At 46.4% G+C, this 27,121-nt stretch overlaps 1 protein-coding gene across 1 annotated transcript; it reads left to right on the forward strand.

The window, feature by feature from the left end:
- Positions 1 to 3,680: 3,680 nt before the first annotated feature.
- ERCC3 (ERCC excision repair 3, TFIIH core complex helicase subunit) lies at positions 3,681 to 16,445 on the forward strand. Its single transcript, XM_072122005.1, has 14 exons — positions 3,681 to 3,836; positions 4,621 to 4,823; positions 6,036 to 6,272; positions 6,797 to 6,846; positions 7,007 to 7,142; positions 7,311 to 7,475; positions 7,659 to 7,863; positions 8,536 to 8,850; positions 9,154 to 9,338; positions 10,394 to 10,596; positions 11,473 to 11,687; positions 13,117 to 13,235; positions 15,731 to 15,883; positions 15,970 to 16,445. Exons 1-14 carry the CDS (start codon positions 3,809 to 3,811, stop codon positions 16,102 to 16,104), a joined length of 2,349 nt encoding a protein of 782 aa, XP_071978106.1. The 5' UTR covers positions 3,681 to 3,808; the 3' UTR covers positions 16,105 to 16,445.
- The last annotated feature ends 10,676 nt before the right edge of the window (positions 16,446 to 27,121 follow it).

The raw sequence follows: 27,121 nt of genomic DNA on the forward strand, positions 1-27,121 counted from the left end.
CCCCTTGTATGTATCCCATTTTTATATACACGGTAAGAAGGGGGTTATTCACATTCAGGGATGTCCTTCCTGAGGGTTCGGTTTTGTTCCCATTCCTGCAACACTGGCTCCCTCTTTGGAGCAATCATGACTTAGTGGTTGTATCAACATTTGTTGTAACTCCCTATTCACAGAATGGGAGAACAATCTAATTGAACCCGTTAATGCATCCGTTTTTGACCGGTTTTACCAATTATCTTAATTAAAACTGGTCAAAAACGCATGTGTTTTTGGACGGACTGCTTAAAAATGGACCAAAAATGGGTTCAATCCGCCATGTGTGGCATCACCCTTACGCTAGTTGCAGCTTTTCGAGTTTGTCTTGTCACACTATTGGTTCATTGGCTATGCTGGAGTTAGCTGAGCACAGCGCCCTAGTATCACCTTTACTCGGAACCTGTGGATTGGAAGATAACAAGGAACTCTATCTCCAGGATAGGGGCTAACACTCAAAAACGCAGCCCCTTTAAATATGGCTTCCAGAAATGAATGCTGGAGAGGAAGAAAGTGGAAAGATCCACTGCTCCCTGACTCTCCTGGGGTGTTCAAGATGGGGCAAATAGTGTAAGTAGTAATACATATTTTTGTACACAGACTAAGGTCAATAATAAAAGAACTCAGACATGTCACATATGTAGAGGCATCTGCCTTTGGATAGTGTACAGGGGGTTTGTCCTCACACTGCTTTGCTCTCTGCTTCTTCAAAGCCAGTGAGGGGTTACCACAATGGAGAAATTCTGTTCTTGGAATATAAATCTATATATCACAGTCCTGCTGTTACTAACACCATATATAGAGGTTTGATTACACATCTCTCCAGGGACCCATACCTAACAGTGACTAGAGAGAACACAGAGTGTGAGGGCCGAGCCCCCTGTGCATTTGGAGACTATTCAACCCTGGAGTAACTATGTAAAATCTCAAGCCACTTGGTGAATTCTTTACTTTCTGTAACATTTACTCCAACCACATCAAGAGCTGCATTCAGTCTATTGGTGTGTAAAGGAACACAAGCCTCAAATTCCATTTATTGGACAGCAGTGATAATAAAGCTGTGCAACTGCTAAAACCGAGGACAGTAGTCTGAGGACATGCACTTGGGGAAGCTACAATCCTGGCATATGAATTCACATAACGCAGTCCTGCTGCTACTAACCTGTGAAGGTCTGATTACACATCTCTCGATGGACCATACATAACACTGGCAGCAAGGAGCACAGCAGTGTGAGGACACAAACCCTGTGCACTAGGAGAAGCTACAATCCAGGAATATAAATCCATATATCACAGGCCTCCTGCTACAAACTACATACACAAAGGTCTGATTACACATCTCTCCAGGGACAATACATAACACAGGTTGTAAAGAGCGGAGAAGAAAAAAAAAAAAAGCTCTGAGTTGCTTATGTCTTCTGGAAGATATAGATGGAAAAATTCAAATAAAACCTTTTTGTTTTTTTTTGGAGGGGGGTGTTAAGGTTCTGTAAGACTTGGGTTCAGACCACATCTGGTGATAGCTGTACACAGCAGGGTCAAAAAAGTTTGGCATGAGGGGCCATCTACAGCCTGTGCTCTCTGAGGGTCCTGGAGCGGAGAATCCTGCGCTGGTGGAGCTGGAGCTACAGAAGGTTTGCGATTGTTTGTCAATGAAACCCAAATCCTTCCTGTGCACATCAATGTATAATATGTATGGATATAATCTGAATGATAGAACTGCACCTTCTTCTCCAGTCCCCGGTGGTGACCAGTGCTTCCTGCTGTAATTGTCCAGGAGGGAAATTCCTGAGAGGCTCACCAGCCGGAGGTGGCCGTGTCCTGCACTATATGACTGACCGCAATTTAACGGCAGCACTGAATCCATCACCCAATAGGCAAACTGACCAGGTCGGCTCCAGGTTTCAGTAGGCCCCTGGGCGACAGAACCTCAGTGGCCGCTTTGCAGTAAACTCACATGGTGGAATTAAAAATTCAGAAACTAAAACAGTCTCCTGTTACCTAGTTTATCATCCCAAACAGCCTCCTCATGGTTATTTTACATAAAGCTCCCTCACCCCCTATGGATTCATTAGAAACTTCCGCCTCTCACCCCATGGATTATTCATGTTACAGCAAGTTCTGACCCCTGGCACTTGCCCAGGTATACTCAGTGCTGGCGCCGGGCCCTGCTACTGACTAGTCCATTTCCAGGACATTATGTTGATTTGGGAAAAAAGTCATGTAGTGTGCAATTCTTTTTAATGGGATTGTTGTCCAATGCAGAGAATAAAATAATGTCACTTTTCCTTTTTACGTTGTAGTCTATGGGACCACAGATTAGGTGGAACAAAGGAGATATAAAAAGACACATGCAGAGAAAAATGGTTATAAATCCGCTTAGAATCTGCACTACAAATAACACAAATTGGCAAATACAACATTACACATAATAAATTGCATGCATTAGGTGCAGACTGCCTGATGGTTGTGGATGCTGGACCATTATCTGCCATTGTCCTTCTAATTGAGCTGCGAATACAGATGTGAATTAATGAATGTAGCAGTTGCATCGATTGGGGGAGTGGGGGGCTTCTGACCGCAGGTACCCTCCTAAGTCGTGGTAGGGGTGTAGGTGTAGGTTACAGGAGAGGCATGTGCCAAGGGGGGATAGATTGCAGATGCAGCATGTGCTCAGGGGGGTGGGTGGCTTCTAGAGAGTGAGGGCGCATTCACACAATGTGTCGCGTTGCACATAACGTTTTTGGCGCAGTCCACTGGCTTCAGCCTTGATTAAATGGTAAGGTTACATTGTGTTTCCACTGCATGTGATCAAGGCTGAAGCCAGTGCAATGCATGGAAAATGCAACACACGATCGCATCACGTGAATGCGCCCTTCAGGTAATTGTGTGGCAGGTGTGGGGGAGGCTTGTGCTTCAGAGCCATATATTCATTTTTGTGCCATAGGGTATGAGGGGCTTTTGTAGAGTCATGGGATTGGTGTGGGGAGGGGTGTGTGCCTTTGAGGGGTGCTGAAGAGACATTTGTTCTGTGTACCAGAGGGTATGAAAGGCTTTTGGAGTGACGCGGATGTGTGCGCCCAGTGGAGGGGTAACCATTGGGGGATTATGCATAGGCAGCCCACATGCTGTACACACCCGCAGTAGTGGATTATAATGCAGGGTTGGGCAGTAGTTCGGGGCCCAAACCTCCCACCAAATGTTATACACAGAAGGACCTTCACCCATGAACTAACAATCATTTGAGGACCTTTGAAGGTCCAAGGGCTCTGAAGCTGCAGATTAATAGCAGGCAGAAGGGACACGTCCTCCATTCCCCCAGAAGCTGATTCTAGTACCAGATGTAGGGAGTGATTCCAGACCTGTAGGGCCCATAATATCCCTCCAGCCCAGGGCCCATTGGGGTCTTATGACACATATTAGCAGTGGTAAACATCTAGTAACCAGATTCACTATACACTACAGCGCATGCGTGGCCGCCACGACCTTCTACCACGCATGCGCATTTTCACAATTGTCACCGGTATGACAACAATGTAACAAGCTACGCAGCTTCCAATTCCACCCCGCGCGGCCTCCAACAAGCCACACCCTTCGTACGTATTGGTCAACTCTCCGGAAGTTGCGGAGACTTCCGTTTGTACACTTCCGCTCTGCGATATTATTGGCTAATCCTCTGCAGAGGGCGGAGTTTTGCCTCCTGTAGGGTAATTTTCCCTGTCAGGCGGTGGGTTGTTACATCCATTCCTGTCCGGAGGCTCCTGAGCGCCGCACCATGGGCAAGAAGGATAAGTGGGACCGAGGTAGGAGAGTGAGGAGACTACAACCCTCAGCAGACTCCTCCAGTATCCCCTGTACCCCTAGTATGGCTATGGAGGGGATGCTGGGAGTTGTAGTTCACCACTCAGCCTGTGCAACTGTATAGTGTGCCCTGCTCAGACTTGTGGTCCTCCCCGGGAGATGCTCTTAAAGGGATTCTCTGTCCATACTAAATATTTACCCAGACTGGTTATATATATATAAGAATCTGACTGTCCCTACTGATCCACACTACTCTGAGGGAAACGGCAGGAGATCAGGGGTTCAGGATCAGTACAGACATCCCCTTTAAGATGTTGCCATCTCCTGTGATGAGGAGTCTGCACAGCATTGGCGGCCGAGGTCACTCCCATCATCTGATGGGACTTCCCCCTCCTAATAACTTGTATTACCTTTGCTGCGTGACTATTATTCCTAATGGAAACGTGGGAGTAAATAAGATCCAAATAGAGGCACATGAGATCAGTGGTCACTGTAGGTACACGCCCCTTTGACTGGTAACGCCCTGTTGACATTTTGTTCCCAGGAGGAATAACAGTGATGCAGTACACAAAATAAGAAATAATGCAGAATCGTTGTCAGATGAGGGGAGGTTTCCCTTTTCTGTGATCTAGTTCTGGTTACCGGATCTATTGGGCTTCCTGCTGTAATCGTGTTCTTATTTATTCATAATGATTCACATGATTTTGTGCAGACGTGATGTCAGTGTGTTGTCAGCTGGTTGTGTATGTAGCCGTGTTCTACTTCTGGATGTTTTTGTCCCTACAGACAAGAAAAAATCTAAAAAGCGTCACTATGATGAAGAGGAGGAGGATGAGGACGATGCGCCCTCCAATGACCAGGAGGCCGTGCCCTCTGCAGCGGGAAAGCAAGTGGACGAGGACGGCACCAAACTGGACGAGTACAACGCCAAGGACTACAGGTTACAGATGCCCCTGAAGGGCGACCATGTGTCACGCCCACTCTGGGTGGTAGGTGTCTTTATCATGGATCTTCTTGCTTTTCCTGCCAACTGTGACAGAATCCCAGCTGTGATAAGGCAGGTTGGACTTCAAGTTGCATCACGGCAGTGCCAATTACAGATTTTAGGGACTGTTGGGAATGTTTATCCATAACCATGTTCTATTTTATACTAGATATATTCTGCTCCAGCCATTGTGTGTGCCTTGAACATTTTGTATTTGTTTTCTGACATCTTATATGAAATATAGACTGCACCTATTTCTGGAAATTACCTGGTGCAGCTATGACCACACCACACATGGGACAGGGAAATGCTAATTGACTCATGTCATGTGATAACGTTACGTCATTGTGGATATATGTATCCAGAATTAAGAGGAAGTCCTTAATAATAATAATAATTCCTTTATTTATATAGCGCACACAGATTACGCAGCGCTGCACAAAGCATGTCAAATTGGTCCCTGTCCCCATGGGGCTCACAATCTAAACAACCTACCAGTATGTTTTTTTGAAGTGTGGGAGGAAACCGGAGTACCCGGAGGAAACCCACGCAAACACGGAGAGAACATACAAACTCTTTGCAGATGTTGACCTGGGTGGGATTCGAACCCAGGACCCCAGTGCTGCAAGGCAGATGTGCTACCCACTCAGCCACCGTGCCGCCCAAGTCCTTGTTCATGAACACTCCAGCATTTGTGATAATTGAATAAATTAAGCAATCAATACAGCAATAGGGAATAGTCCATTTGGGATGACCCCTAACAGGAACAAGTCGTCCTGACCTGAAATTTCTCAGTTGTATCCAGACCAGACAATCCTCTTACATAAACCGTTTGATTTGTACATTGTACTATATACACTTGTACAGCTGTTGTGGTGGGTTGATGGAGGATCACTGCTATTAAAGTTTTATATTCTCTTATCCTGAAATAGGGGTTTGCAGCTCACTATTAGGACCCCTACGGATTTCCAGGATGATCAGAGTACACTAGCCCTGCCATAGAATGAATGGCGTTGCTTGATTTATGGGGGGTAGGGGGCTGGTTAGTGGGGTCCCAGAAGTGAAGTTGGACCCCAGCCATTAAGCATCATGGTTCCCTATCCTGTAAATATGATTAAAGATTTTCTTTGGCCAACCCCTTTATACTATAAGTGGAGGGAAGTGTTACCCTTGGATGATTCTGTAACGACACATCAGTGACTTGTCTTCCCCTCAGGCTCCGGATGGACACATCTTCTTGGAAGCCTTCTCTCCAGTCTATAAATACGCCCAGGATTTTCTTGTTGCTATCTCGGAGCCCGTCTGCCGCCCGGTGCATGTACATGAGTATAAGCTGACGGCCTACTCTCTGTACGCTGCCGTCAGTGTGGGGCTGCAGACCTCGGACATCATCGAGTATTTACAGAAGCTGAGCAAAACCGGAGTCCCTGAGGGGATCGTGCAGTTCATAAAGGTGAGCGGCAGGACACAGGTCTAGATACTGGAGGGTCAGTATCACTGGTGATTGTCTCTTCATTCCCTATATTAACTCGCTGAGCAAATTGTCATGAATATTAGGGGCCAGTTTAGACTGAGGTGTGTAGGTCTGTGCGATCGGTCCAGCAAAATGGGACAGTAGCCTGGACCAAACGTGACTCTGACCTGTCCCTGAGATACGGACTGAAAACCAGAGGACCCCTTTAATTCTGAATATTGGACAATCTTTGTCTTTCACCCAATTAAATTGTTTTTAATCAAATGTTCAAGGTCTCTGCTTGCTGTCAGTGAATTATCACATTCATTGAGATACTGAGTTGCGATGGTGACATAGCTGTGTAGTTTGTTATATTATTAGGATGTCTCACTTACACCTGGGTATGGGCTTTTGGTCAGGATGGGACACCCTCAATGTAGGAGTTGGAAGGAATGAGACTTTGCACTGCAGGTGTGATTATTTTTCCTTGCTCTTGCGTGAATGTCTCTGTTCCTCCTCTGCAGCTCTGTACTGTCAGCTATGGGAAGCTGAAGCTGGTGCTGAAGCATAACAGGTAAGTCATGTAATGTAATACATGGTGGGCAATTTTTGGCTTGTAGTGTCCTGTCAGCCGCTTATATCGCCTGTCCCTTTAAAATAGGTAGCAAGCCCCTAATACTTTTCAGGGGACCCTCAATACATGATCTTGCCCTAATCTTGTGACCTCCCTGCAGGTACTTTGTAGAGAGCGCTCACCCTGAAGTCATCCAGGATCTCCTTAAAGATAACACCATCCGCAGCTGTAGACTGAGGAACGAGGAGGGTGAGGAGACGGAGCTGATCACCGAGACCTTTACTAGTAAATCTGCTGTAAGTCCATTCACTGACGCTGTATTGTCATTTGTGGACAGACGAATTGATCCATTAAAGGGTCTCTGGAGTCCTGAAAGTTCCTCCTTCATGTTTTAAACTGCAGCTCTGCTCATTGTCCTAAATGAACGTGACTTCTTATAATTTCTGGTGTTAACTCCTTCCCAGATCTCTAAGACAACTGATGCAGCCGGCGGACCCTCCACCTCCCAGGTCCCAGAGTCGCAGAATAAGACCGATGTCCCGGCCGACTTGTTTGAATTCTACGAACAGATGGACAAAGAGGAAGAAGAGGAGGAGGAGACGCAGACGGTATCATTCGAGGTTAAGCAGGTAAAGGGTTTTCATATTATCGTCTTCTCCTTCTCTAAGCTGCTATTTCTGCTTGCCCACAAGCTTGCTGACTGTTTCCAGTAGCATAGAGCACAGCCATCTGCAGTTTCCACCTGTGTTACTAGTATTGGGACAGCTTATTCCATGCATTAATGTCTCCCTCATTCCCGCCGCCTCATTTAGGAAATGATTGAGGTCCTCCAGAAGCGCTGCATCCACTTGGAGTACCCGCTCCTGGCAGAATACGACTTCAGGAACGACACTATGAACCCGGACATCAACATCGACCTGAAGCCCACCGCCGTGCTGCGCCCGTACCAGGAGAAGAGTCTACGAAAGATGTTCGGCAATGGACGCGCCCGCTCTGGGGTGATTGTGCTGCCCTGCGGTGAGGAGTTAGTGATCGGTGGGGTGTTACCTCCCCTATAGCTGCCCTTTCATGTTCTTAAAGGGGTTGTCCAGGAATAACTGTTGATGGCTTGACCTCAGAATAAGCCATCAATAGTTGACGCACTGATCAGCCCATGGACACTATGTAAGCAAGCAACTAATCTGAGGAACGGCCATCAAAAATTTTTCCAAGTCTGAGTAGAGCAATTCAACTTGTCATAGCTAACAGCAGGGGGCGCCATCCATCCGTAGATTGAAGCAGCACTGGAGGAGGACAGAGGTCGTGCAGATCTCACGTCATGGAGAACCCATGATTTGTTGATGACTCTACACTGACTCACGAGCTTTGGGCCATGTTATGGACTTTCTGCTGTCTTGACTACTGGGCACTAATAAATTACATACTTGTCTACCCAATTCTTCTTACAGCTGAGCGTTTGCTATAGTATAAACATTGAACATCTCTCCCATTTCCCGTTAGTTTGCTGCAATTTTTCAGGTGTGAGAAATGTTAGGTCAGGATGGTCTGTTAAGATTTGTGTTCTCATTCACTGACTGCAAGCAGAATTTACAGTACAAGTTGTATTAGTAGCAGAACTTTGAATTAAATGATGGCCCTATAGGTTCTGCACGACTGATGATGGTGGATGATTTCTCTCTCTTTCCTCAGGTGCGGGGAAGTCTCTGGTCGGTGTCACTGCCGCCTGCACGGTGCGTAAAAGGTGCCTGGTGCTGGGGAACTCTGCTGTGTCAGTGGAGCAGTGGAAGGCGCAGTTTAAGATGTGGTCAACCATAGATGACAGTCAGATCTGTCGCTTCACCTCCGATGCCAAGGACAAGCCCATCGGCTGCTCCATAGCCATCAGCACATACTCCATGCTGGGGCACACGACAAAGAGGTCATGGGAGGCCGAGCGGGTGATGGAGTGGCTGAAGAGTCAGGAGTGGGGGCTGATGATACTGGATGAGGTGCACACTATCCCAGGTACAGGACACAAGTCACATCGAAAGCTGTATTAACAATGTATGTCACTTGGATTGTATCAGAATCTTGCTGACAGTCATATGATGATGCTGTACAATAACTCAGGATGCTGGACATCATAGATGTTACATTACACAACGTATTCCAGCAGATGGCAGCAGGGAGTTATCAGGACCTGTAATTGCTGTGAATCATAAATGCAGCTCTAGATCTAGACCAGAGTATAATTTGAAATGTTTGCATTTATAACTATGTTATAACATAATTGATTTCTATGTCTTTGTTTTGTTTTTTTTTTCCTAGCAAAAATGTTCCGTCGCGTCCTGACCATCGTCCAGGCTCATTGTAAGCTGGGCCTTACAGCCACCCTGGTCCGAGAGGACGACAAGATAGTGGACCTGAATTTTTTGATTGGTCCAAAATTGTACGAAGCCAACTGGATGGAGCTGCAGAACAACGGCTACATCGCCAAGGTGCAGTGTGCAGAGGTAAGGATTGATCAGGGCTCTACGTGAGGAGGTGTCCTCTTATTGGTGCTAATAGAGAGTGGTGGGGGTGGGGGGGGATTGGTGCCCATGCAAATACATAAGGCACATAGAGGGGATTGGATCCACAGCACAGGTGGGGGAGGGCTCAGTGTTTGGTTCTACGCTTCAAGGCTTTCATTTAGACATTTGGTGGAGGTCTTGCCCTCCCTACAGTCTCCTCCAGTGATTAAAACTTCTTAGGATTTTGAAAGTGAGGTCCATTGAAAAGGTTTCCTGGAGCCCCTAGGGCAGTGATGGCGAACCTTTTACAGACAGAGTGCCCAAACTACATCCAAAATCGACTTATTTACCATGAAGTGCCAGCATGGAATATTATACAGTAACTTACTGCTACCTGTTCTTCCACATTTTTCAATTGCATCGGCCGCCTGAGGCCACCAATATATTTGACAGAAGGAAGGCAAATTCAAACTATCATTGTAGCTTCTTTCCAGGAAGAAATGGTGAGTCCAGCAAGATGACCTCCAAAGCTAATGCAGTCAACAGCTTCTTACATTCCCCGCAGTTCCAAACAGCCAATAAAGTGTCGCTTTAAAATAGCGCTGAGAGCAGCATCTCTTGGAAGATTCAGTGTTTGGTGAACTCTGTCCTTGGACAATAGCTTGAGTGCCCGCAGAAAGGGCTCAGAGTGCCACCTGTGGCACCCGTGCCATTGGTTCGCCACCACTGCCCTAGGGTCATTAGTATATGATCTGTGGAGGTTCTGCACTATCTATGTAGTTGTGTTTGGAGGGGACGGGGGATTATTTCCTTCCTTTTTCTGTGTTTGCTTTATGTGTTGCACTGCTCCCGTCTTGCAATGTTTTTGTTTGTTGTTGCTGCTTTTGCTTTTTCATCATCTAATCCCATGAAGACTTGGTCCTTTCTTCTTTACTACGGTGGCTGTTGCCTTGGTGAGCGGCTCTTGTGCCCGGTGGCCAGTATTGAGGCTATTCATCCCCTTCCTCTAGGCCTCCACATCAGCCGTCTTCCCCTCTCCTCTTTTCTTCCCTCAGGTCTGGTGCCCCATGTCCCCCGAGTTTTACAGAGAATACGTCGCCATCAAGACAAAGAAGAGGATCCTGTTGTATACCATGAACCCAAATAAATTCCGCGCCTGCCAGTTCCTGATTAAGTTCCATGAGCGCAGGAACGACAAGATCATTGTGTTTGCGGACAATGTGTTTGCGCTGAAGGAGTACGCCATCAGGCTCAACAAGTAAGTGGCTCTGCATAGCAATGAGGCGCGGGATGCCCGCCAGCTCCCAGGGATGCAGGCTCCTAAGTTTACTGCTGTGCACTCCCAACTAGTGCTGGAAAGATTTCATGTAGGGATTTCTTATTCTAGATGGGAAAATGGGCGTTTCATGCTAATGGTTTTTTTTTTTTGTCAGCATCTCATCCAAGTTGTCAGATTTTCACTTATACTTTCTGGATTTATAGTTCTGCGTTGTAGGTTCCCTAAATGCATAGGGGTGTCTTCTGACACTGCTATGCTCTGTGCTTGCTATGTTGAGATGCCACCTTGTAGCATTAAACAAAAAGGGACAGGGCTGTGGAACAAGCCAATGCACAGAGTACACACAGTCCTGCTGCTACTAACATCATACACAAGTCTGATTACACATCTCTCCAGGGACAATACATAACACAGGGGCAGTCTGAATGTTCACACCAGACTCTAAGTTATTATAAAGCTCTTTAGTCCAGACGGATATTTACTGGAAAGATCCTTTAATCCGAGTTAAATCGGCCTAAACGGAGTTTAGCTGAAGCCCAGCTCAAGGAATGTTATTAGACGTGTTCACTGTTCCGGGTGATCGGACAAGGAATGAACTCGGGGAGACGGTAATAAGGTGTCACCTCTCCCTCTGCCCCGGATGCGGCCCCTTCACCACATGCCGCCTCTTCCTACTGTCACAAAATTCACATGAAAAATTTGTGTAAAACTGAACTCCCCTGTTAATTAAGCCCAAAGACTCTAACATCCAGTTTTACCCCAAACCGCAAGGTCTGAGGGTGCAGTAGCCATCGTATTGTGTGTTTGAGTTGTAATGTTTTTGGATAATTTCTGACCCATTTCCTTAATTTTCAGACCTTATATCTACGGCCCAACCTCTCAGGGGGAAAGGATGCAAATTCTGCAAAACTTCAAGCACAATCCAAAAATCAACACTATCTTTATATCAAAGGTTGGTGACACTTCCTTTGATTTACCTGAAGCCAATGTACTGATCCAGATCTCATCACACGGAGGATCACGTAGGCAGGAGGCACAACGTCTGGGCCGTGTCCTGAGAGCAAAGAAAGGTACAGATGTGTAATTTACTAGCAGAACAGTGAATGCAGCTCTGGAGTGTAATACAGGGGGGAAAAAGTTAATGTATATATTGTGTATTATTTTTAGTTTGTGTTCTATATTATGTTTTTTACTTTTATATAAAATAAAAGATCTACAGGATGTAACTCAGGATCAGCACAGGATAAGTAATGTCATGTATGTACACAGTGACTGCACCAGCAGCAGAATAGTGAGTGCAGCTCTGGGGTATTATACACGATGTAACTCGGGATCAGTACAGGATAAGTAATGTCATGTATGTACACAGTGACTGCACCAGCAGCAGAATATTAAGTGCAGCTCTGGGGTATAATACGGGATGTAACTCGGGATCAGTACAGGATTAGTAATGTCATGTATGTACACAGTGACTGCACCAGCAGAATAGTGAGTGCAGCTCTGGGGTATAATACATGATGTAACTCAGGATCAGTACAGGATAAGTAATGTCATGTATGTACACAGTGACTGCACCAGCAGCAGAATAGTGAGTGCAGCTCTGGAGTATAATCTCCCTCCCTAATTGGGTAATCATCTTTCCTGTAGTTGTGGATCTGCCATCACCATACGATTATACAGACTTGTGGTTCTGGAGACCCGTGTAGATTGTGTATCTGTGTTGTGTTGTTTGGATGGGTTTCTTGCTCTGTATCTTGGAGAGCTGCGGCTCTTGGCGGTGATGTGTTGGGTGATGTGGTGAGACGCTCCTGGCCTCTGCATTTCCTTCACTTATTAATGCAGTTAATAGGCTTGAACGTTTCTCACGGCCTTCTGCGCCAGCACTTTGTTACCTTGTGGTGAGGGGGGAAGGGGGGGGCGTCTGAGCTTTCCTTCTCGGCGCCCCCTGCCCCCGGCCTCCTACATAATTCACTTTCTCCATCACCCCCTCCTCTCTGCTGCCCTGCGCTCGCTCTGATTGATGCTTCTTTATAAGATTCCCAGCGGCAGCTCAGCCCCCCAGATGTTTTGGCCTCGTACCTGTTACTGCCCGCGCTGCTACGTCTAATCCATCTCACTTTACATTTTATATAAGTTTTATTCAGATTTACAGAGATTTCGGGCTTGTGCCTGGATCTTGGCAGCACAGTGTTGTAGGTTGTGTGGCCAAGTTATGGTCTAGCCCTTAGCATTTCTATATGATTGGTGTAATATGTACCTAATAGTTACTGCAGATTTATCTGTACACATGTTATAGAGCAGGAGGAGCTGAGCACATTGTACATGGTGTCCTATATGGAGGCAGCATGTTATACAGCAGGAGGGGCTGAGCAGGTTGTACATGGTGTCCTATATGCAGGCAGCATGTTATACAGCAGGAGGGGCTGAGCACATTATACATGGTGTCCTCCTATGTGCATTTACATGGTTATATATACATCATTCCGTCTTCTCTTCCAGGAATGGTCGCTGAGGAGTACAACGCCTTCTTCTACTCTCTGGTGTCACAGGACACTCAGGAAATGGCCTATTCCACCAAGAGGCAGCGGTTCCTGGTAGATCAGGGCTACAGTTTTAAGGTATTGACTGTGCAGGGTTATCACACAAGTGGAGGAAAAGTCAGTGTGACCAGCGAGGGCATGGAAATGGATAGATGTACAGCAGATAATAGAGGGCTGTGTAGTATATTGAGGCAGTACACTGTACAGCAGGTAATACAGGGCTGTGTAGTATATTGAGGCAGTGCACTGTACAGCAGATAATACAGGGCTGTGTAGTATATAGAGGGCAGTGCACTGTACAGCAGATAATACAGGGCTGTGTAGTATATAGAGGCAGTGCACTGTACAGCAGATAATACAGGGCTGTGTAGTATATAGAGGCAGTGTACTGTACAGCAGATAATACAGGGCTGTATGGTATATAGAGGCAGTGTACTGTACAGCAGATAATACAGGGCTGTGTAGTATATAGAAGCAGTGCACTGTACAGCAGATAATACGGAGCTGTGTAGTATATAGAAGCAGTGCACTGTACAGCAGATAATACAGGGCTGTGTAGTATATTGAGGCAGTGCACTGTACAGCAGGTAATACAGGGCTGTGTAGTATATTGAGGCAGTGCACTGTACAGCAGATAATACGGAGCTGTGTAGTGTATAGAGGCAGTGCACTGTACAGCAGATAATACAGGTCTGTGTAGTATATAGAGGCAGTGCACTGTGCAGCAGGTAATACAGGGCTGTGTAGTATATAGAGGCAGTGCACTGTATAGCAGGTAATACAGGGCTGTGTAGTATATAGAGGCAGTGCACTGTACAGCAGATAATACAGGGCTGTGTAGTATATAGAGGCAGTGCACTGTACAGCAGGTAATACAGGTATGTGTAGTATATAGAGGCAGTGCACTGTGCAGCAGATAATACAGGTCTGTGTAGTATATAGAGGCAGTGCACTGTACAGCAGATAATACAGGGCTGTGTAGTATATAGAGGCAGTGCACTGTACAGCAGGTAATACAGGGCTGTGTAGTATATAGAGGCAGTGCACTGTACAGCAGGTAATACAGGGCTGTGTAGTATATAGAGGCAGTGTACTGTACAGCAGATAATACAGGGCTGTGTAGTATATAGAGGCAGTGCACTGTACAGCAGATAATACAGGGCTGTGTAGTATATAGAGGCAGTGCACTGTACAGCAGGTAATACAGGGCTGTGTAGTATATAGAGGCAGTGTACTGTACAGCAGATAATACAGGGCTGTGTAGTATATAGAGGCAGTGTACTGTACAGCAGATAATACAGGGCTGTGTAGTATATAGAGGCAGTGCACTGTACAGCAGGTAATACAGGGCTGTGTAGTATATAGAGGCAGTGCACTGTACAGCAGGTAATACAGGGCTGTGTAGTATATAGAGGCAGTGCACTGTACAGCAGATAATACAGGGCTGTGAAGTATATAGAGGCAGTGCACTGTACAGCAGATAATACAGGTCTGTGTAGTATATAGAGGCAGTGCACTGTACAGCAGATAATACAGGTCTGTGTAGTATATAGAGGCAGTGCACTGTACAGCAGATAATACAGGTCTGTGTAGTATATAGAGGCAGTGCACTGTACAGCAGATAATACAGGTCTGTGTAGTATATAGAGGCAGTGCACTGTACAGCAGAAAATACAGGTCTGTGTAGTATATAGAGGCAGTGCACTGTACAGCAGATAATACAGGGCTGTGTAGTATATAGAGGCAGTGCACTACACAGCAGATAATACGGGTCTGTGTGGTATATAGAGGCAGTGCACTGTACAGCAGATAATACAGGTCTGTGTGGTATATAGAGGCAGTGCACTACACAGCAGATAATACAGGGCTGTATGGTATATAGAGGCAGTGCACTGTACAGCAGATAATACAGGTCTGTGTAGTATATAGAGGCAGTGCACTGTACAGCAGATAATACAGGGCTGTGTAGTATATAGAGGCAGTGCACTGTACAGCAGATAATACAGGGCTGTGTAGTATATAGAGGCAGTGTACTGTACAGCAGATAATACAGGGCTGTGTAGTATATAGAGGCAGTGCACTGTACAGCAGATAATACAGGTCTGTGTAGTATATAGAGGCAGTGCACTGTACAGCAGATAATACAGGGCTGTGTAGTATATAGAGGCAGTGCACTGTACAGCAGATAATACAGGGCTGTGTAGTATATAGAGGCAGTGTACTGTACAGCAGATAATACAGGTCTGTGTAGTATATAGAGGCAGTGCACTGTACAGCAGATAATACAGGGCTGTGTGGTATATAGAGGCAGTGCACTGTACAGCAGATAATACAGGGCTGTGTAGTATATAGAGGCAGTGCACTGTACAGCAGATAATACAGGGCTGTATGGTATATAGAGGCAGTGCACTGTACAGATAATACAGGGCTGTATGGTATATAGAGGCAGTGCACTACACAGCAGATACAAGTAGGAGCTGTAAGAAGAGGAAATTACTATAGATCCTCCAGGGGCGGAGTCATCGTTAGCGTTTCGTGCTTATTTACATAACTGTGACTGTTGTATGTATCAGGTGATCACTAAGCTGGCCGGCATGGAGGACGAGGACTTGGCCTTCTCCACCAAGGAGGATCAGCAGCAGCTTCTTCAGAAAGTTTTAGCCGCCTCCGACCTGGACGCCGAGGAGGAAGTGGTGGCCGGAGAGTTTGGATCCAAATCTTCCCAGGTAAGTACAACCCCCATCATCTAGATGAGTGGACTCCTCCTATCAGTAACTTAGATCTGATACCTTTGTCTGCTTCCTCTCCGCAGATGGCCCGGCGTGTGGGCACCATGAGCTCCATGTCCGGGGCGGACGACACCCTCTACATGGAGTACCAGGCCCCCCGGAACAAGGGCGCCAATAACAAGCACGTGCACCCGCTATTCAAGCGCTTCCGCAAGTGACCCTGCCCCACACCATGTACCTGCACAACAGGGAAGACTTGGCAACATTTTTTCTTGAGAAAAGAAAATTTTTTTTAAAAAAAAAACTATATTTATTTGCGCATCTTCCTGTGGCTGCGGTCGCTGGCGCATGCGCAGAGATAAACGTTCCTTACAGGAATAAGAACCGAGGATTATTTCTTATCCATTGTTACTCGTCGTAATGTACATGATACATTGACACGGATGATCTGCTGTGTGAGACACAGGCAGAGACGCATCTTTATACCACTGTGTATAATAGGAGACTCTATGGGATGTCTGACTGACGACCCAAAATAAAAAGTTTCATTTTGTTGCGACTTGTGTCTGCTGCTCTCTGGTATCAGCTCTTCTCTACTGATACGTCGGTCTGATGGTATTGTCCTTGTAGAGATGCGAATCAGACCTCACACTGCTGTGCTCTGTGCTCTCTGCAGCCAGTGTTATGTATTGTCCCTGGAGAGCTGTGTAATCAGACCTCACACTGCTGTGATCTGTGCTCTCTGCAGCCAGTGTTATGTACTGTCCCTGGAGAGATGTGTAATCAGACCTCACACTGCTGTGCTCTGTGCTCTCTGCAGCCAGTGTTATGTACTGTCCCTGGAGAGATGTGTAATCAGAACTCACACTGCTGTGCTCTGTGCTCTCTGCAGCCAGTGTTATGTATTGTCTCTGGAGAGATGTGTAATTGGACCTCACACTGCTGTGCTCTGTGCTCTCTGCAGCCAGTGTTATGTATTGTCCCTGGAGAGATGTGTAATCAGTCCTTTGTGTGTAGTTAGTAACAGCTGGACTGTGATGTATGAATTTTTATTCCAGGATTGTAGCTTTTTCGATGTGCACTGGGGGTTATGTCCTTACACTGCTGTGCTCTGTTTTGAGCAGTATTACAGATGTTATGCTTGGGTTGTATTCCTTTTGTAGTAGACTGAATGCAGCTCTGGATGTGATTGGAGTAGATGTTCCACAGACTTGTCCCTATGACGCTGCTTTTCTGTACATTGTGATACAATCTTCCAGGACTGGCGACTCTTCCGATTTATTTCCGGGGGGGGGGGGGGGGGGGGGGGGTAAATGCTGTGCCGCCTGACCAACATCTGGTTCTGATATTCAAATTTTCCTTTTTTTTGCCAACAATTTATTTTCTTTCAGGTTTTGGCTCAAACTGGGAATAAAAAATACTAATAATCATTCATACGAGACGCCGGTACCAGAGGGGCGACGCCGGGGAGGGGCGGACATATCATTTTCTGCATAGTCTCTGGTATTTGATTCAGTGTTATCCATATGGCTGATAACTGGGGACAATAGATTGCATTCAAATGTACAATTACTGAGATCCCTACTTCATTTATCAGATTAGTCTGACGTTTCTCCATGGCCCAGTTATGACGCTTGTGTGTAAACAGCTTTAAGCAGGGGTCAGCATGGGCGCTCTGACCCCTCTGTGACTACACACCCAATACACAGCGAGCTGCCATGTCCTGTGTGTCCTGACACCTCTCTATCATAGCCAGCAGTGGTCAGGGGTCAGCATGGGCACTCTGACCCCTCTGTGACTACACCCCCCATACACAGGGAGCTGCCATGTCCTGTGTGTCCTGAAACCTTTCTACCATAGCCAGCAGTGGTCAGGGGTCAGCATGGGCGCTCTGACCCCTCTGTGACTACACCCCCCATACACAGCGAGCTGCCATGTCCTGTATGTCCTGACACCTTTCTATCATAGCCAGCAGTGGTCAGGGCTCAGCATGGGCGCTCTGACCCCTCTGTGACTACACCCCCCATACACAGCGAGCTGCCATGTCCTGTGTGTCCTGATACCTTTCTATCATAGCCAGCAGTGGTCAGGGGTCAGCATGGGTGCTCTGACCCCTCTGTGACTACACCCCCCATACACAGCGAGCTGCCATGTCCTGTGTGTCCTGACACCTTTCTATCATAGCCAGCAGTGGTCAGGGGTCAGCATGGGGGCTCTGACCCCTCTGTGACTACACCCCCCATACACAGCGAGCTGCCATGTCCTGTGTGTCCTGACACCTCTCTATCATAGCCAGCAGTGGTCAGGGGTCAGCATGGGCACTCTGACCTCTCTGTGACTACACCCATACATAGCGAGCTGCCATGTCCTGTGTGTCCTGACACCTTTCTATCATAGCCAGCAGTGGTCAGGGGTCAGCATGGGCACTCTGACCCCTCTGTGACTACACCCCCCTATACACAGTGAGCTGCCATGTCCTGTGTGTCCTGACACCTCTCTATCATAGCCAGCAGTGGTCAGGGCTCAGCATGGACGCTCTGACCCTTCTGTGACTACACCCCCCATACACAACGAGCTGCCATGTCCTGTGTGTCCTGACACCTTTCTATCATAGCCAGCAGTGGTCAGGGGTCAGCATGGGCGCTCTGACCCCTCTGTGACTACACCCCCATACACAGGGAGCTGCCATGTCCTGTGTGTCCTGACACCTTTCTATCATAGCCAGCAGTGGTCAGGAGTCAGCATGGGGGCTCTGACCTCTCTGGGACTACACCCCCCATACACAGCGAGCTGCCATGTCCTGTGTGTCCTGACACCTTTCTATCATAGCCAGCAGTGGTCAGGGGTCAGCATGGGCGCTCTGACCCCTCTGTGACTACACCCCCCATACACAACGAGCTGCCATGTCCTGTGTGTCCTGACACCTTTCTATCATAGCCAGCAGTGGTCAGGGGTCAGCATGGGTGCTCTGACCCCTCTGTGACTACACCCCCCATACACAGCGAGCTGCCATGTCCTGTGTGTCCTGACACCTTTCTATCATAGCCAGCAGTGGTCAGGGGTCAGCATGGGCGCTCTGACCCCTCTGTGACTACACCCCCCATACACAGCGAGCTGCCATGTCCTGTGTGTCCTGACACCTTTCTATCATAGCCAGCAGTGGTCAGGGGTCAGCATGGGCGCTCTGACCTCTCTGTGACTACACCCATACATAGCGAGCTGCCATGTCCTGTGTGTCCTGACACCTTTCTATCATAGCCAGCAGTGGTCAGGGGTCAGCATGGGCACTCTGACCCCTCTGTGACTACACCCCCCTATACACAGTGAGCTGCCATGTCCTGTGTGTCCTGACACCTCTCTATCATAGCCAGCAGTGGTCAGGGGTCAGCATGGGTGCTCTGACCCTTCTGTGACTACACCCCCCATACACAGCGAGCTGCCATGTCCTGTGTGTCCTGACACCTTTCTATCATAGCCAGCAGTGGTCAGGAGTCAGCATGGGGGCTCTGACCTCTCTGGGACTACACCCCCCATACACAGCGAGCTGCCATGTCCTGTGTGTCCTGACACCTTTCTATCATAGCCAGCAGTGGTCAGGGGTCAGCATGGGCGCTCTGACCCCTTTGTGACTACACCCCCCATACACAGCGAGCTGCCATGTCCTGTGTGTCCTGACACCTTTCTATCATAGCCAGCAGTGGTCAGGGGTCAGCATGGGCGCTCTGACCCCTCTGTGACTACACCACCCATACACAGCGAGCTGCCATGTCCTGTGTGTCCTGACACCTTTCTATCATAGCCAGCAGTGGTCAGGGGTCAGCATGGGCGCTCTGACCCCTCTGTGACTACACCCCCCATACACAGGGAGCTGCCATGTCCTGTGTGTCCTGACACCTTTCTATCATAGCCACCAGTGGTCAGGGGTCAGTATGGGCGCTCTGACCTCTCTGTGACTACACCCCCCCATACACAGGGAGCTGCCATGTCCTGTGTGTCCTGACACCTTTCTATCATAGCCAGCAGTGGTCAGGGGTCAGCATGGGCGCTCTGACCCCTCTGTGACTACACCCCCATACACAGCGAGCTGCCATGTCCTGTGTGTCCTGACACTTTTCTATCATAGCCAGCAGTGGACAGGGGTCAGCATGGGCGCTCTGACCCCTCTGTGACTACACCCCCCCATACACAGCGAGCTGCCATGTCCTGTGTGTCCTGACACCTTTCTATCATAGCCAGCAGTGGTCAGGGGTCAGCATGGGCGCTCTGACCCCTCTGTGACTACACCCCCCATACACAGCGAGCTGCCATGTCCTGTGTGTCCTGACACCTTTCTATCATAGCCAGCAGTGGTCAGGGGTCAGCATGGGGGCTCTGACCCCTCTGTGACTACACCCCTCATACACAGTGAGCTGCCATGTCCTGTGTGTCCTGACACCTTTCTATCATGGCCAGCAGTAGTCACAATATAAGTGAGGATGGATGATAGGGGGCCACAATAAGAGGAGGGAGAGGGGTATAAATGGAGGATAAAGAGGGGGTATTATATGTTACTGAGTTGCATTAGGGGGTATCATATGGGTCCTTAGAAGGTTGGCTACAGGAGATGGCATTATTCTATGGTGGGGGCTATAAAGGACAGTATTATAATATGTTGGGGGTGGGGTGCATAAGATGGAACAAGGGGTGTGGTTTAGAAAAAGGGGAGGGCTTTTGGTTCCTCTTGCTCCAGCCCATTGTATGCATCAGTGGTCAGGTGTCAGCATTTTGTGGACTTGCAGGATCTTTGAATGCAATTTGTTCCGGGTGGCCAGAGAAGGAAATCCATTGGGATATATAACAATTGCAAGATGCAAACATTGTTTGTACCTGTGTAATGTCAGATTCATTCATGGTACAGAGCAGCCTGCAGTACCAGACACAACCGATCACTAGATGTGTTGCTCTCATGTGTTTCTAGTCCTGGATATTCCCTTTATTCCAGTCCGTCTTCTCCTCTGCAGACCGTCCCATATCCTTGGGGGCAGACGGGACGACGTGAATGACAAATAGCTCAAGTATTTCATGTCTTCAGCCAAGTCTCATGAATCACTCTCTGACGAGAAGCAGACCTGGGCGATGATCAGGGGTAGACCCAGCGGCCGCGTCACCCACACACCCCATAAATGAGGAGATTTCCCGCTCGGCCTTTCCCCAGCTGCTCATTTGTCAGATTCAGACCTCATACAGAAGAAAGTGACGCGTCTGATCCTGCACCGATACAGTATCCGGCACACGTGATTGCGGGTGATGCCAATATCTCAAGCTAAAACTTCACCTTCCTGAGTTACGTTGTGCCTTCTGCTCCAGTCACATCTAAAGCTGCACAACATCCAGTATATGAAGATATGATTGTGGCTGTAAGATATTCATCCAGGGGGCCATATCCTTAATGTCTTAGGGAGAAAACCCAGGGTCCCCTTCTGACAGCCAGCAGAACCTCATTTACATAATTTACTAACAACGTGTAAATAACACACGCCTCTTCTCCCCTCATTTGCATTTTGTATTTTTCCATTGACTTTTGTTCAAAAACATCAGACAGAAATGTAAAATAGCAAAGAGTTAAATATCTCCATCTTCCAGAAAGATCTTTTATAGTGGACTTGGTATTTGATACAGGGATGAGTTGTGATAATCAGTCACATAATAAAGACCCCAGACCAAGCTGCGCAATAGAGAAAGATCCATAAATTCCCACAAATACAGAACCAGAGAAAAACTCTTCAAATTACTAAAGACTATTCTGAAAAACATGGAGACTCCAGATCAGACCCTAGAAAACTATGGATGTCCTAACAAAAACAAGTCCCAAACATATCTCAGAAGAGATACCCCAAAACAGACTCTCAACCAGACTTCATGAGCACAGAACCAAAACCCAAATGAAAGAACAGATTCCTTATCGAAGACCCAAGATCAGACCTCAAACGTAATAGCTACAGCCCCCAAGCCAGATCCATTAATAAATATGAGCTCAAAACTGGGACAATATAACCCCCCCTCCAAAAAATCTGGGGAATCTGCTGCACAGGACACAAGAGCTTCCATCACATATTACATCTGATATCAGCGAGAGGCTCCTTTAAATCCCAGATCGTCGGGGAAAACTGCTGAATGTCTGTGAAGATGGAAGAAAAACAAGACTAACACGGAGCAGAACCGTAACGCTGGATGCAGCCGCCCCATATGATACACATACTGTGTTATGAGAAGTTGTAAGGCCCCAGAAATCAAGGAAATATCACACAATATGGAATAAGATCCTATATCCTCCCCCGTATATGATGTTCAGTATCCAGTCCTGAGTTTTGTACATTACATAATGGCGCACTGCTCTCGGTTACTGACAAATCTGTTCTCTAGAAATACATGTGTCCAGCAATGGGGATCCTGGAAGGAACCAGAACTGGAGCTGCAGAGGGAAAGGGTTCTGTTTGGGACCCCTGCTGCCACAACTTTGTTGTCTACCTGAGGACCTTAATGTGGGGCCCCCTGAGTCGCTGTGGGCCCCAAGCAGCTGCACTGGAGGATTCATGGTTACATCCGTGTCACGGGCACCGCTGCAATCCATATTGCGGATCGTGGGTGCACCCATGCCCCTTTCCGCTCCAGCGGCCCTGCTCCCGTGGATTTACCTCTCCGGGTTCCCTCTCCCATCTGGACTAGGCGCGCGTCCTCGCACCCTAGGGTGTGCGGGCTAGTCCGTTCCAGTGTTCCTGATCCGTGTGCCCACTCCTATGTTTCCTGATGTGAGTCCTAGGCTGTTCTCACACTGTCACCCCAGGTACAGTCTGTATCCTGCATTACAACCTTGGCTACCACCGCGGGATAGTTGCTAGTTTCTTTGCGGTGGGCTCTGGTGAAGACCGGGTGCCGGCTAGTACCATCTCCCACGGTGGTCCAGAGGGTCCACTGGCTCGCAGCCCTGACAATCCGACATCCTTGTCCCCCACCATGTGGATGCTGAGATATGACCTGACGAGGGCGCTGCAGGCATCCAGATATATTGATGAATACTGGTTTATAGGTTGGAAAGTTTCTAGATTTCCTCATCGTTGTTTCTTATTTTCAGCTCCAGGAACCAATAAGTGATCACTGCTAAAGGTTATTAGATCCAAGGGTTCACTTACTTGTTGTCCATCCAATGGCCAGTACAACAATGTACATCAGTTACATTGTATTTGTCTATAATTATGTCCTACATACATTGTATCAGTGACCTCAGCAGAAATTGAGGTAATTCCAAGGGGTTCACTTACTTTTCTTGCAAATGTATTTCAGGTTAACTTCAATATATATTCAGGTATCAGAGCATCTATATGTGGCACCGTACTCCAATCACATCCAAAGCTGCATACATGACTCTATTGTTTACTAATTTCCTGTCAGTAGGAAAGCGAAAACCTTTGTTTCTACATTGGATCTGAGACTACAACTCCCAGCATGCCCTCGCAGCGTGTTTTTTATTCACAAAGATTTTCATTAGGACGGACATAAAACACGAGGGGCCGGGGGGCACATGACAACCTCCTAAGGGTGACCCCGGCCTGAACCCAGGGTGACACCACAAATTCTCCAATCTTAATGAAGAGGTCACAACCTGTCACCCATGGTCTAAGCCATTGTTTCCTGGAAAATACATGGAATTAATTTGCAAGATTTGAGGTCTGAGGATTCCTGCATTCATATAGATCGGTATCAGGGAGATAATTCTCAGGACATAAAATATGTGATGCTTTATACATTGTGAGATGGAGATAGATAAATATGAGAAAGAGAGAGATAGATATAGATATGAGATAGATAGTTGATAGATAGGAGATAGATATGATATAGATAGGAGATAGATAGTTGATAGATAGGAGATAGATATGATATAGATAGATAAGATATGAGATAGATAGCGATAGATAGGAGATAGATATGATATAGATAGATAAGATATGAGATAGATAGCGATAGATAGGAGATAGATATGATATAGATAGATAAGATATGATATAGATAGCGATAGATAGGAGATAGATATGATATAGATAGATAAGATATGATATAGATAGCGATAGATAGGAGATAGATATGATATAGATAGATAAGATATGATATATATAGAGATAGATATGAGATAGTTGATAGATAGGAGATAGATATGAGATAGATATCCAGCAGACGAGCCAGAAATATTGGGGACAGCCTTGTCCCCCTCAGACCTCGGCCCATTAGAATCATCTATACAGAGGGGTATTTTAGGCAGCGTGCGCACTGGTAGCCTCCCCTGCAGATCTTGCATTAATTGTTCACCAATGCAGAGGGATGAAACCTTCGGACATGCAGGACAGACCTAAAAAACACATAGTGACTGTGATCTACATGTTAATTTGCACTTGTGGCTCGAAATATATTGGTGAAACCACCAATGAGTGCAAAGTCAGAATCACCCATCATAGATACACGATATGTGAGAAAAAAACGTGATTTACCCTTTAGCAGACATTTCAGTGAACTGGGACATAACGAATCGCAATTGCGATTTATTCTCATTGACCACATACGTTCTCTGAGGAGAGGAGGGGACAGAGCGACGTTATCAAGGAAATGTGAACTTAATTGGATCCATCGCCTAAACATTGACTACAATATGACAAGTATTATCTAGAGTAAGGGGTACTACAAGTATGGATGTATAGGACCTGTATCCTGACACTGTCTCTCTCATCTCATGTACAGTGTGGAATTTCGGGAGATTCCCTTATATCCAGCCTAATACTTTTTCCTCTTTTCTTCTAGATATCACGAATTATTCTATTTCCCCCCTTGGCTTGACTATCCTTCATCCACGTCTCCACCATATTTTCTTTATTTTTGCTCTTTTTGTCCATACCGCCTTCTTTAGGATTATTGTCTTATATGGCGATTACACGTACTTGGGCACTGGTGCCGTATACCCTGGTTAACCCGGGTCGATCACTTGATTGGCATTGTGATACATGAGTTGTACCTGGCATATAGTGTGTCCTGTTTATATAGGGGACTCATGATATGTGCTAGCCCAGTATACATGCGCCTTTTTCATCTGTATTCATATACATAGCTTATTGCACTTTGTGGCCAACTGATATGGAATAGGTCTGGCCAGGGGCGTAACTAGGAGAGACGGGGCCCCATAGCGGACTTCTGAATGCGGCCCCCTTTTCTGCTTTAAACTATGCATATTAGACTCACATATACACACACATATTTATATACCTATATACAGTACATAAACATACAGTTCATACACATCTATTTGTACACTCTTACACATTTGCACACATAAAGAGCATATGCACATCACATATACACAGACATACAGTGCCATATACAGACGTACAGCATATATACACACATACAGTATATACACAAAACATATACACACATACAGTTCTTAACAGACACAAATTTCTCCACTCTTGCACACATACAGAGCATATACACATCACATATACACACATACATTTACATAGACGTACAGCATATATACACACATACAGTATATACACCTCACATATACACACATTTACATACACACATATACAGTGCTATACACACATCACATATGCACATTTACATACACACATATACAGACGTACAGCACATATACACACCATACACACATCACATATACGCACAGATACAGTACGATATACAGATGTACATTATATATATATATATATATATATATATATATATATATACACTCACCGGCCACGTTATTAGGTACACCTGTCCAACTGCTCGTTAACACTTAATTTCTAATCAGCCAATCACATGGCGGCAACTCAGTGCATTTAGGCATGTAGACATGGTCAAGACAATCTCCTGCAGTTCAAACCGAGCATCAGTATGGGGAAGAAAGGTGTATCAGCGGTTCAGGCTGGTGGTGGTGGTGTCATGGTGTGGGGAATATTTTCTTGGCACTCTTTAGGCCCCTTGGTACAACGCCACAGCCTACCTGAGTATTGTTGCTGCCCATGTCCATCCCTTTATGAGCACAATGTACCCTGTAACATCTGATGGCTACTTTCAGCAGGATAATGCGCCATGTCATAAAGCTGGAATCATCTCAGACTGGTTTCTTGAACATGACAATGAGGTCACTGGACACAAATGGCCTCCACAGTCACCAGATCTCAATCCAATAGAGCATCTTTGGGATGTGGTGGAACGGGAGATTCGCATCATGGATGTGCAGCCGACAAATCTGCGGCAACTGTGTGATGCCATCATGTCAATATGGACCAAAATCTCTGAGGAGCTTCCAGCACCTTGTTGTATCTATGCCACGAAGAATTGAGGCAGTTCTGAAGGCAAAAGGGGGTCCAACCCGTTACTAGCATGGTGTACCTAATAAAGTGGCCGGTGAGTGTATATATTGGTGAACCATTCAAGTGGTCCTCCAATTTTTTGTGTCAGATCAGATGACTGGCCCCCTGACACTGTGGGCCCCATAGTGGCTGCTATGGCTGCCACCACTTTAGTTACGCCCCTGGGTCCGCCCAGACCCAAGATGGCTCATCGCCGGTACCGATGAATAGATCCTTACTCCTAGTACTTCCGCTTTTACACCTTGCATTTCCGGTCAGAGGAGATACTTGGCGCGCCACTACAGGTAACTTCTTCCGCGCAATCTAATTTTTATGAATGAACAGGAGGAGACGTGGGCTGGACTGCCAGGCCAATGTCATATGTATCCACAATTCTAATACAATATGCAGTTGTGCACTTGTTTTTAAGTCTATTGATTATCACACTTTATAAATTATGTCTTTATATACATCATGTTAAAACCTTTGTACACTTTGTGCTTTGGCCAATCAGAGCATCTGTTGGTCCTTAGAATGCCTGGATATGTGTCATGCACTTTATGCTTGAAAAAGGTGCGTTACTACAGATAGATAGATAGATAGATAGATAGATAGATAGATGTGAGATAGATAGATATGAGATAGATGGATAGATAGATAGACATGAGATAGATAGATAGATAGATAGATAGATAGATAGATAGATAGATAGATAGATAGATAGATAGATAGATAGATAGATATGAGATAGATAGATAGATAGATAGATAGACATGAGATAGATAGATATGAGATAGATAGATAGATATGAGAGAGATAGATAGATAGATAGATATGAGATAGATAGAGACAT

The sequence above is a fragment of the Engystomops pustulosus genome, chromosome 8, assembly GCF_040894005.1.
Source record: "Engystomops pustulosus chromosome 8, aEngPut4.maternal, whole genome shotgun sequence".
NCBI lineage: Eukaryota > Metazoa > Chordata > Amphibia > Anura > Leptodactylidae > Engystomops > Engystomops pustulosus.

Excerpts from the sequence above, each read along its gene's own strand:
- ERCC3 (XM_072122005.1), top strand. The coding sequence starts at position 3,809 with ATGGGCAAGAAGGATAAGTGGGACCGAG. Across the intron at positions 4,824-6,035 it reads TGTCACGCCCACTCTGGGTG|GCTCCGGATGGACACATCTT; the intron begins GTAGGTGTCTTT and ends TCTTCCCCTCAG. Across the intron at positions 7,476-7,658 it reads TATCATTCGAGGTTAAGCAG|GAAATGATTGAGGTCCTCCA; the intron begins GTAAAGGGTTTT and ends CGCCTCATTTAG.